At 35.6% G+C, this 12422-nt stretch overlaps 1 protein-coding gene across 4 annotated transcripts in view; it reads right to left on the bottom strand.

The window, feature by feature from the left end:
• The window catches only part of CCSER1 (coiled-coil serine rich protein 1), a 722113-nt gene that overhangs the window by 212692 nt on the left and 496999 nt on the right, over positions 1-12422 (bottom strand). Inside the window, exon 7 of one of the 4 annotated variants that reach the window (XM_073891964.1) lies at positions 5750-5943. The exons of the other annotated variants lie outside the window; for them this stretch is intronic. Within the exon in view, the coding sequence (XP_073748065.1) occupies positions 5923-5943 (21 nt within the window). The 3' untranslated portion in view covers positions 5750-5922. Of the gene's footprint in view, positions 1-5749; positions 5944-12422 lie in introns of those variants that run through there. 4 annotated transcript variants of the gene reach the window in all.

Genomic DNA, 12422 nt, shown 5'->3' with positions numbered 1-12422 from the left:
GATAAAAATTAATATGATCAGCTCAATAGATGCAGAAAAAATTTGACCAAATTCAACATCCATTTATGATAAAAGTTCTCAACAAAGATTGCCGATTTCTCAATCTTGAGAAAGAAAAACAAAGCTGGATAATAGGTTGTCCAAACTGTCCCCCAATTTCGAACTATATAACAAAGTTATGGTAGTTAAAAGAGTATGGTATTGGCATAAAAACAGATCCATAGGCAAATGGGACAAAATAGAAAGCCTCAAATTAAACCCTTGCAAAAATGGTCAGTTTTAATTTATAACAAAGGAGCTGAGAATATAAAATGGGGCAAGGACAATCTCTTCAATAAATGGTGTTGGGAAAAGTGGATAACCAAAAGGAGAAAGAATGAAACTGGACCATTATCTTACATTATACACAGAAATCAACTAGAAATTAACTCAAAATGGATTAAAGACTTGAACATAAGACCTAAAACCATAAAACTACTGAGAGAAGACAGAGGAGGTAACTTCTTGACACAGGTCTTGGTAATGATTTTTTGAATCTGAAACCAAAAGCAAAAGCAATAAAAGCGAAGATAAACAAGTGGGACTACACCAAACTAAAAAGTTTCTTAACAGCAAAGGAAACCATCAACAAAATGAAAAGGCAGCCTACTAAATGGGAGAAAATATTGACAAATCATATATCTGACAAAGGGCTAGTACTCAAACTATATAAAAATCTCATACAACTCAACAGCAAAAAAACAAAAACAAAAACAAAAACAAACAAAACAAAATCTGATTTAAAATGGGCATAAGATCCAAATAGGCATTTTTCTAAAGAAGATGTACAGATAACTAGCAGGTTCATGAAAATATATTCTACATCATTAATCAGGAAACTGCAAATCAAATCAAAACCACAGTAAGATATCACCTCATACATGGTAGAATGCCTATTATCAAAATGACTAGAAATAACAAGTGCTGGCAAGGACAAGGAGAAAAAGTGGGAGTGTAAATTGGTGCAGCCACTATAGAAAAGAGTGGAGGTTCTTCAAAAAAAATAAAAATATTGCTTCCACATGATTCAGCAATTCCACTTCAGGGTATTTATGTGAAGAAAACAAGAACATTAATTTTGAAAAGATATATGCACCCCCATGTTCACTGCAGCATTATTTACAATAACCAAGATATGGAAACATTCTGATATCAGATCTCTCATCAGAAATGAGTTGTCCTAAGTAGGAGACTGTAAAGTGTTGAATTGGTAAAAAGGCGATAAAGCAAGGGAAAGGATGATCCATTCCACTCTTCAAAGTTTAGTGGTTAAATGATCCTTCTTGTGTGAAAATGAATCATGTGACTAAATGTTTGCTCATGTGGAGAACCGATAGGAAATTTTCAGAATTCTGGTGTTCTGGCTACTTCTTGCAACTTTTAGTTAAGTCCTTCAAGAAAGAGTTACAGTTGGGCTAACATTTATGTATTGGAAAGCAGAGGAGGAATAAAATACAATTCTGCTTAAAGAGATTCTTCCTGTCTGTGGACCGTAATTGACTTAAAGTCCAGTAATGTGGAACTTTGGGGGGTTTAAGAAGCCAAACTTTCTACTCCAAGCTGAGGTAAGCAAACAGAGTGGAAATGAAGACTGAGTAGAATACTTGACTGGAGCAAAAGGAAAGCCTCTAGCCCCAGACTTCTAGCAAACACCTCCAATTAAACATTATTCACCTAGTAAAGGAGACACACTCGTGTTTAAAATATAGATGAAAAGGACAAATTATGTACGTGACTTCAGTCTATTCTTTTGAATTTCCTCATGGCAAAGTCCATTAAATGATGATGATTGCAGATTTGGGGGAAGGGATGGAGGAGACTCTGATGTCTATGGCTGGGACTCGATATCCCAGGAAAAATTCCTTGCTGAGTCAGCTTTCTGGCTAGATTACCAGGCCATGGAACTGAATGCAAATGACTTAGAGGCCAACCGAAATTTTAAGGGAAATGCATTGCCAGAGTGACTGTAAACCTCACCAAGAGTGTATTTCCATAATTAAACCAATGTTCCACTCACCGAACCCATTCAATAGGAAGTGGATTGTTAAAGCTCTAATAGTTCCAAGATAAGGCATTATTCCACATTGTCCTACCCACAAAATGCACACAGTAGATATGGACAAGGAAGCTGCCACTATTACCCCCTCTCCTAAACATGGAGATGTCAGATTTGTAGAACAAGGGATTTAGTCAACTACCAGAATTGAGTGTATTCACCCTTATTTTTCTATCAGAACAAGAAGCATGCTATAAATCAGTACCACTGTGTTTTATTTCCCCCTTGTTTTGAAGGAGAGTTTTTATGTTAGTAGTCTTTCCTACTCTCTACTATCAGAATTTTCAAACTTGGGCAGAGAATGAAACATTTCTTTTTAGCTAGAGTATAAATTACTCACTGGACTCTAACCCTCTTGAAAAGACTACCCTTAACACAGAAATCCTGAACCTGAATTTGCTTTAGTAACTATATGAGTCCTTGTGTCATCTTGTTTTGGGGGAAGGGATAAACGTATTTCGGATCAGCATGGCCACTTCTAGAAGTGCTTATGCATGGGAAGAATGTGCATTTGTATGCAGGGTAGCTAAACATGCGGCCGTTAGTGATGTCATTGATTTGTCATCCTGATATCCATTACATTCCTAAATGAGTGATCATATTATTCTGCTTTCCAGTATTTCTTGTAGGAATGGGATAATGCTGATCAATATACTGTGGTTTCTGGGGGAAAGTTTCTTCAATCTCAAGAACGAAACATAAAGAATAACAGATTTTTCTTCTGATTAGGCTGTGGCTGTGTCTGGAAGTATAGTTTGGAAATGCTGCTGCCATCTTGTTACTAGACTGAAGTTCATGCTATTACCTGTGACAAGTTAGACTGTTGGAAAGCACCCAGGCGCTGGATGACATTACTGACCACTGTGCCTGAAGGGCATCCTACTTAAGACTACTGAGTGAAATAAGTCAATCAGAGAAAGACATGTATCATATGACCTCAATGATATGAGGAATTCTTAATCTCAGGAAACAAACTGAGGGTTGCTGGAGTGGTGGGGGTGGGAGGGATTGGGTGGCTGGGTGATAGACATTGGGGAGGGTATGTGCTATGGTGAGCACTGTGAATTGTACAAGACTGATGAATCACGGATCTGTACTTCTGAAACAAATAATGCAATATATGTTAAGGAAAAAAAAGAAGAAGAAGATAGCAGGAGGGGAAGAATGAAGGGGAGTAAGTCGGAGGGGGAGACGGACCATTAGAGAGGATGGACTCTGAAAAACAAACTGAGGGTTCTAGAGGGGAGGGGGTGGGGGGATGGGTTAGCCTGGTGATGGGTATTAAAGAGGGCACATTCTGCATGGAGCACTGGGTGTTATGCACAAACAATGAATCATGGAACACTACATCAAAAACTAATGATGTAATGTATGGTGATTAACATAACAATAAAAATTATTTTAAAAAAGAGTAAGAACAAAAATAATGGACAAAATGTTATTTTTTAAGTGGTATACCATTGCAGGCACCATGTTAGTTATACCATTTGATCCTCAAAAGAGATTTATAATCTCATTTTGGAAACAAGAAAATTAAAGCTCAGTAAAGTTAAAACAAATTTCAAACTTCTTTCCCAGACACAACACATTTTCTTGAAGAAAATGATTATATCCCAAAATTTAAAAAAATGAAGCAACATAGATATCGTCCTGTGTTACACAAAACTGTAACTATGGTCACTACTTTTCTAATTTGGCAATGTTATAAGACTTTATTTTAAATTTTAGAAGATAATATGAAGCTGTTAATTCAAAACATAATCACTGAATCAACTGAACTCAGAGCATTCTTCTGAGTACAAACAAAACAAAACATGACAGGTTGGAAGCTTTGGGAAAGCATCTTTGGTATAATTGCTATCAACCACCAAAGGCATAAAAATATGCTAGAGAAAAAAACTGAAAGAAGATAGCAATTATTTTGTTCTATCCGCTCTTTCTGTCAAAGAAACATGCCTTATAAGACAATCTCAGACTTTTCAAACATATAATCTCTCATTAATTTATTACTTGAGATATTATATTTTTAAATTAATTTTAGCAAAACCTAAAAAATTAGCAATTATGTCTATATTTTTAAATTTAGCTTCTCTGAGGATATACTAAATTTTTTCTTAGTTCAAATGGGTGTGCTATTTGCCTTTAATAGTTTAAAAATACAATCATAATTGACCATCATGATAGAAAATATTTCCGTGAATAAAAAGTGTTGGTTCCAAAGAAATTTAATTAGAGATTATCTATTTTAAAGCCATTTCTATTGCACAAATTGTTAATTATCCCTGCAATTTTTTTTCATGATATCATTTAGGAACTGGTCAGATTTTTAAAATTATAATTAAAATTACTCAGAGAGAAGTGAAAGTCAATCCACATTTTTACTATGTATTAAAAAAACTATGATGTGTAAAGAAGTGTGGAAAATGTGGATTAACTAAGAAAAATACATATGATTGCCATGAGGCAATGTAGTCATTTATTGTGTAGCCTTCACTTGAGAAGGATTATAACTGTCAAAGTCTTAAAAAATGAAAATACTTTCAAAATTTAATGATTTAAATTAATTCTGAATTTAGGAGTATTCAGTACTTAATAAAACAGGATTGTACACCAAAACCCAGTATTCACCAAGTTATAAGAATTTACACAAACTGCTACATGTAGTCAAGGCAAAATGAGCCCTTAGATGTCAATAGACATTACTAGTGCTCATCAGTAACCACTTCTGTCTTATTTCCCTTGGTTAGGTGAGGCTTTGAGACACCTTCTGGCTGGAGGGCTACAAACTGAAATTAAGTATTTCTTGCGACACCTTCTGGCTGGAGGGCTACAAACTGAAATTAAGTATGCCTCTTCTGGGATAAAGCCCTGAAGAACAGGCATGAACTCACCATACATTCCCCTTTGCTGGTGTGGTGACCAACAAGGTGCAGCTACAAGATATATGGTGCCTCCCATAGCCTGGGATCCTGAATGATTTTATGGACAGAGCCCTGGCTACATGATTGACATGTAACCAAAGTAAGAAGTAAACTTTTGTTAGCTTAAGCCACTGAAATTTTGTAATAATCTGTTACTGACACATAATCAGTCAATCCTAACTAACACAAATCTTTTGGAGAAACAATTTTCTGCAATGTTAAGAAACGGGAAAAGAACACATTTACCAATCCATGTTATACATCCAGTAAAAAAGCACCTGCTGTCATTCTATACACAAAACAAAGTATTTTTTTTAATGTGAAAGGATCTAATTAAGCTGATGATAAATTTTAAATCTAACGACTGTTATTTTTAGCATAGGCACAATTTATGATGACATCAATATAAATAGAATTATTAGCATTTAACATGTAAAGTACATTTGTTTCTAAAGCTATTCTGGGAAGGATTATATGTATATGTGTATAAATATATAATAATTATATATGTGCATATATATATACACATATTTGTAGTCTCCAAGATGATTTACCTACCCCAAGTTTGTTGAATCAGAGTAAGAACAGAACAGCTGCAGGTCACCTAGCACCTATGTTGGGACATCATAAAGACAGGGAAAAGCTGGCTTCACACTTGCTCAACAGCTTTTAGCACTAGTAGTTCAGTCAAATATAAAAACTTAAGAAATAATTTATTTTTATTCAGGCTAGTGTGAACAGTAATGGACATGTAGACTTTTGCTTTCTTAAGGCAATACTTAAAAATCATGAACATTTTGACATTTCTTCCCTTTATTTTCCAAGAGAGCAACAGCAGAAAGAAATTTCTAAAAATCCATTGTTTTCCTGAGTTCTGTGAAGTTTGTCCAATTTTCACTTCTCAATTCAGTCCAAGGTAAATCCGTGCTAACATGTGGGACAGAATATAAATATACATATTATAATGTATCAGATTATATATACTAACATGAAAGTCTTTAAGCACACCATTCATATCAAAATATGTCAGCAAAAGCAGAAAAATTGGCCTAACCATATAATAAACACTAACATTCAAAATCACAAAACTGAGTTCATGATAATTAAACTAAAAAAGTACTGATATGATTTCTTTTGTGTGTTTGTGTGTTCTTTATTCACTTATTTACTTATTTATGCAAATATAATTGACATATAGTGTTAGTAGTTTTAAGTATGCAATATAATAATTCAAAAATTCTATGATTTCTCATATTTGATGAATCTATAAAATAAACTTGGCTACAATGAGCTGTATAATAAACACTGACAATATATTATACAACATACTATTTTTTATTCTATATTTAGAGAGCACACTCTCAACATGTGATTTAAAAACATTTTTAATGTATTTTGGCTAGAAATTCTTCTAGAAAAATATCACCCCTCTTTTTTCTTCCTTAATATTTAAACACAAATTGTCTCCAGGTTAAAGTAAGACTTCACTATAGGTAACAGTTTATAAATAATAGTTTACATTTGTTGATTTGTTCTGACAACCTCTCTTTCTCTGGAAACTCATTTAATCCTCATCACAATTCTATGAGGTAAACACTATTAATAAGTAACCACTTCAAAACAAGGAAACTGTGATATAAAAGGTTGAAATAACTTGCTCAAAGTCATACAGAGAGTATATGGCAGAGCTGGGATTTGAACCCAGGCAGTTTGGTTTCAGAGACTGTGCATCTATATTTGCTAAGCATATGTTAACACTTTCTAAACCACCCACTGAAAAAGAGCCATAATAATGTAAGACTGGGGCACCTGGGTGGTTCTGTCAGTTAAGCACCTGCCTTTGGCTCAGGTCATAATCTCGGGGGTCCTGGGATCCAGCCCTGCATCTGGTTCCCTGCTCAGTGGGGAGCCTGCTTCTCCCTCTCCCTCTCCCTCTACCCCTCCTCCACCCGTGCTCTCCCTCTCTCTAGTAAATAAATACAATCTTTAAAAAAAATAGTGTAAGACAAAAACATTTTGTTCATCATTGCAATAAAGAAACTGCTTTGCTTTCATCTGAATCAGTATTCCCTGATATTTCCTGGGGGTGACTTATCCACACACACAATAGTTTGCACACAACCTCTAATCCTTATAAAAAGCAACCACTACTCACTTATAGACAGCACACTTTCTTACAGGCTGTAAGGAAAGAAGAGAAACCTGGAGACATGGTCAAAAGGCATCATCATGTGACCTAAAAACAACCTCCAGACTGCCTGTAGTTTAAAAGTATTAAACAACTGAGTGATCATAATGATATATTCTTAAAAGTCAATAATAATTTTTGTGTGGTAATAAAACCATGCCCTCAGTAGCTCCCTAGGTAGTGGGACAGTTTCTTCCCACTAGAAGGTTCCTGACTGCTTCCTTCTTCCTACTCTCTCCCTTCCTCCTCGCTTCCTTTCATACTTCTCTGTGTGCTTTTTATAAGAATTATCTCTTCACTCATGATCAGACTTGACAGTTGTCCCTTCATCATTCTGTAGTTAGCATGTCTATCTCCAACAAGAAGCCTGAATCCCAGATAATGTACAATCTGCTGTGGGATTTGAAACTGTAGAACTATGTCAGAAGTCAGAGTAAATGATTCCCCTGGGGCCGAAGGAGCTTCACCATGAGCAGTGTAAGGACAAGTAAAAATTAAAAGTAAGAGGCTTAAGTCCCCCAATGAAAATAATAGAAGGGATTTCTCTTCCTTCCATTTTCTTGGAGAATTTACTTTAGTAAACTTATCACTGTAGTACTTTTTCCTGTTTCTGAAGTCTATATAAATCTTTTTGTAAGCTAGATAGGCCTTTTGTCAGCTTTAAGACCCAGGGTCTTCTTTCTCAAAGATTTGGGGGCCATCTCTTTGAAAGACATCAAGGGAAATAGCACCTTATCCACCGGTTTCCATGGGAGAGTAGTTGCCCAACCTTTCGGGCACCTTTCTCGAAGCTGCAAATTTACCTCATGCCATAAAAGATATGAAAAGTTTGTTTCTTTCCTGGATAAAGCCTATTGATTAACATAGATGGTCACACCAATTACCAGGTAACTTCAGGATGAACTATGTGTGACAAATATGATGCTGTCAAGTTTCCTTTACTGGAGGACTAGATATGGTTTATTTTATAAACATGCACATGATGGATTGTATCCACTGACTACATAAAAGAGTGAGATTTCTATCTTTGTGCTCTCTTTGTGGATTGCCTGTGATATGCTTCACATTCCGGTTTAATGCTAACTCAATAATAAAAGTGTTTTCTTTCTGTTGCCTTTATACAGAGGATCTCTGAGTTGGGAACATATTTTGTTTTTAATTCTATTTTCCCAACAGCACAGTATATGTGCTGAAGCCACCAAGGCGTTTTGTGCTCTTTATTGGGACTCTCAGGAGTTCATGTTGTTTTCAAATGCTGACGATCCAGATCTTGGTTTAATTATTTTTAAGTTTAGAGATAAGTGGCAACTGGATAAATGAGATGTTATTACATGTCAGAGGCACAGCTTTGTGGGCATATATAGTTTACATCACATTCCATAGAAGATATTCCATACAGTTGAATTTTTCAGAGAAGTGAGGTTTAAAGTTTTAAGTTTAAAAATATCCATTATTATTATTTGCTGAGTACACTTAAAAATATGTAAGTAACAAGTAGCAAGAGTTGAGTCCTTCTTTGCCCTTCTATAATAGTTGGATATAGTACATTACTTTAACACATAACCTATTACACATAAATATGGATATATTTGACCACTGCCCCCAGAGATGTGGGTATCTTCCTGAATAAGGAAGGAGGTTATAGTGTTTGTGTGTTTCTTTTTTTTTTTTAACCTATACCAGTTCACTGTTCATTTTCAGTAGTTACTAGGTACTTGCTAATTGTTTAATGACTGAACACTGTGTTTGTGTGTGTGTGTGTGAGAGAGAGAGAGAGAGAGAGAGAGATTAAATATAGGTATGCCGTTGATTGCTCAATAATGTATTCTGAACACTTTGGGTGCTGTCTGCCCATATCCCTTTATTAGGTCTAGCTACTATGAGTGTTAGCTGCAAAAGGTTCATAGCTGCTTCCTGTGAGATTACCAGCTCCCTACCCCAAAATCAATAACTGAGACATACAGGTTCAAAACAGTAGCCTCTCTGCCTCAAGGTGGGACCAACTATATGGGAAAAATGATGCTACAGAGTCTCCTGTCTCCATCTGATCAGGCAGAATATAATCTCTAGCTGACATCCACTTGCATGCTTATAGACTTCCTCCATCCTTTCTAACTTCCGTCACTCTGTTATCTTGAGAAAACAAAATATTGGAGGGCGCCTGGGTGGCTCAGTTGGTTAAGCGACTGCCTTCGGCTCAGGTCATGATCCTGGAGTCCCGGGATCGAGTCCCGCATCGGGCTCCCTGCTCAGCGGGGAGTCTGCTTCTCCCTCTGACCCTCTTCCTTCTTCCCTCTCGTGCTTTCTATCTCTCATTCTCTCTCTCTCTCTCAAATAAATAAATAAAATCTTAAAAAAAAAGAAAACAAAATATTGGAGATAAATAATGAACAACTATGCTTTTAGACATCTTCCTCTGGTATTTTCTATTTGTATATGTATATTTATAAAAATATTCCTTATTAGAATTTACTATATTGTGATTATATTATACATTCTATATCCTATTCTTCTGCTTACTCTTTCCATTGTCTATCTGCAACATAAAAAGAGAGTTTTGACTGGCAAATTTTTGGTAATGCCTCTCTTCTTATCCTCTATTCTGCTTTGCATTTCTCTATTCTGCTTTGCATTTCCCTATTTCTCACTGTACCTTTGACAAATGTTATGTATGTGTATGATTCACCTTTAGTTGTATTAGTACCTTAAAGCAGAAACTAAATTGAATACTTTTTACATCCTTTAAAATGGTTAATACAATGTCTTATACATATCAATTAAAAAATGAAGTCCAATCAAAATACTAAATTGATACTAAAGTGATAGTATTAATTTTATAGTTATGAATTGAAAAAGTTAATCTAAAAACACAATGACCAAAATCACAATTACCAATCACTTGATATATGACATTAATATTCTTTGGAAGTGTTTTAATCTATTGACATTAACTATTTTAATCAAGATGTATTTAAAAACACATTTCTTCTAATATCCCCTGTAAATGATTTTTATATCCTTTTGAAATCATTTTTTTAAAAAATCAGATTTAGCATCTAATACTCTAATGCATTTAAAATATTTTCTTTGTAAAATAATAAATTAGAATGCATTCTTAACATCCAACTCACATAGCATAAAAAAAGAGCATCTAAGAGGTTTCAAATTGTCAATTGTACGGTTTTAACTAATCCTAAATGGCAATAGGCTAGCATTTTAGGAAATGCCTCCTTATCTTAAAAACTTTTTACTCTGCTACAAATTGAGCTGTACAAGGGTAATGGAAGGGTGCTTGGAAGAGAAAGCTAGAAAAGAGATGGACAGTTTTCCAATAACAGAAGTGACAGCATATTTCTTCTGCCTCCATAGAGGTGACAGTATATATTTATTGTGACTGCTATACCTAGAAAATCATCTGACCTCCTTTGTTTTTAATGACAAATACATTTCTCAAGAGTATTACGTCTAGATCATGGCTCTTTTTATTAAAGAAAAAAACAATCCTTCAGGCAACTTTACTTTACTTGGATTGCATTTTTAAAATCTACCAAAATCACTTAAAACTGTAACCTATTTTCCTATCAACTATGTTGATGCAGCTCCACAAGAACACACAAGCTATAAAATGCACTTCTCTCAGGTTAATATTGTGCTTCTTAGGTAGTACCAAAATGACAAAATTATTCAGTTTAGCACAGATCTCTAGTCTGAAAAACAGTTTATCTTGCATGCCCCATAATATTTAAATATATGAGTATAATATAAGTAGGTAAAAAAAAATGTATAAGTGACCATTAAATAACTACAGCTAACAGCTACAAATGCTTACAATGGGCCATACACTCATTTGATCCTCAAAACTACCCAATTGAAACAGTTACTACTGTCATCATTTCCATTTTGTGGTTGAAGAATCTGAGGCACAGAGAATTTAAGTACCTTGGGCACAATTACAAGGCCCAGACTGAAACCCATACATACCAGAGCCACAGTTTGTATTCTTAACCTTACGTACTGACTCTCATAAGACATGACAAATAATGAGGGAAACAAATGACTGACTTGGATCAGACATGCTCTAGACTTTGCAGTCACTAAAATCTGCTTGGTACCAACTCTACCACCCACCATTGAAGACCGTGAAGTTTTCAGCTACTGGACTTCCTTTGCTGACCACTTAGCAACTACTGAAAGAAATGTATCCACTTTCAAGGGATCGTTAGATTTCTTATCTTCTCGGCAAATCTGTAGTCAACTCAATTCACTTTCCCTTCACCCCTACTTTCTGTCAATTCTCTCCAATGCTTCCACCCCCATGATGAAATTTGTGTTCTCTCTCCTGATCCATTCCCGATTGTGCTTCTCTCTCAAATTCTCTATTTTATCCCTAGAAACACTGTTCCATTGCAAAAGAACTGCTCAACGTCATAAACTGTGAGAACACCCAGTTCATCATTTGACCTATCTGAAACCTGACTCTCTCCCAAGCACTTAGATTCTCCTATGTTCTCTCAGTTGGAGGTATCTCTTTTTCAGCACTTGATACGGCACTCCAGGGCAACTTCCTGATTAACACCCCTCCATAGTCCACAATATTTCTCTAATCTGTGAGGCTCATGTCTCCCTCTACCCATTCCTGTGTCTATTAACTGCCAACCTCTAGGTTATCACTTTTCATTTACTGGAGACTTTTTCATTTGACTTTAGTTTTTCTCTTCACTACAACCCTGTCATCATTTGAGTGACTTCAATGTCCAAATATAACTAAACAACCACCAAGCCACTAAGTTCTTTGATCTCTTTATCTGCCATGAAATTCCCATCCCCTGTGGTAGGCAGAATTTTGGCCCCCTGAACTATGCCTATGTTGTCAAGCCTATAAATATGTTACATCACATGGCAAAGGGATTTCATCAATGCAATTAAAATTACTAATCAGTTGGTTTTAAGATAGAGAGATTATCCCATATTACCTCAGTAAGCCCAATATAATCACACGGGCTCTGAAGAGCAGAACTTTTTCCCAGATAAAAGCAGAAATGGAGATATGGCAGGAAGGGAAGTCAGAGATCTACAATGGGTAAGAAAGACTCCTAGCACTGTTGGAGGCAGCAACTTTCAATGTGACAAGGAATGCAGGAGGCCTTAAGTTGCTAAGAATGGTTTCTGGCTGACAGCCAGCAAGGAAATGGGAACCTCAGCCCTGTAGCCACACAGA

Source organism: Callorhinus ursinus, unplaced genomic scaffold (assembly GCF_003265705.2).
Source record: "Callorhinus ursinus isolate GAN/ISIS: 27379988/994484 unplaced genomic scaffold, GSC_fseal_2.0 scaffold4, whole genome shotgun sequence".
In the NCBI taxonomy this organism is placed as follows: Eukaryota; Metazoa; Chordata; class Mammalia; order Carnivora; family Otariidae; genus Callorhinus; species Callorhinus ursinus.
Note: the sequence above shows the minus strand (reverse complement) of the source record. Positions and strands in the feature narration are given on the sequence as shown.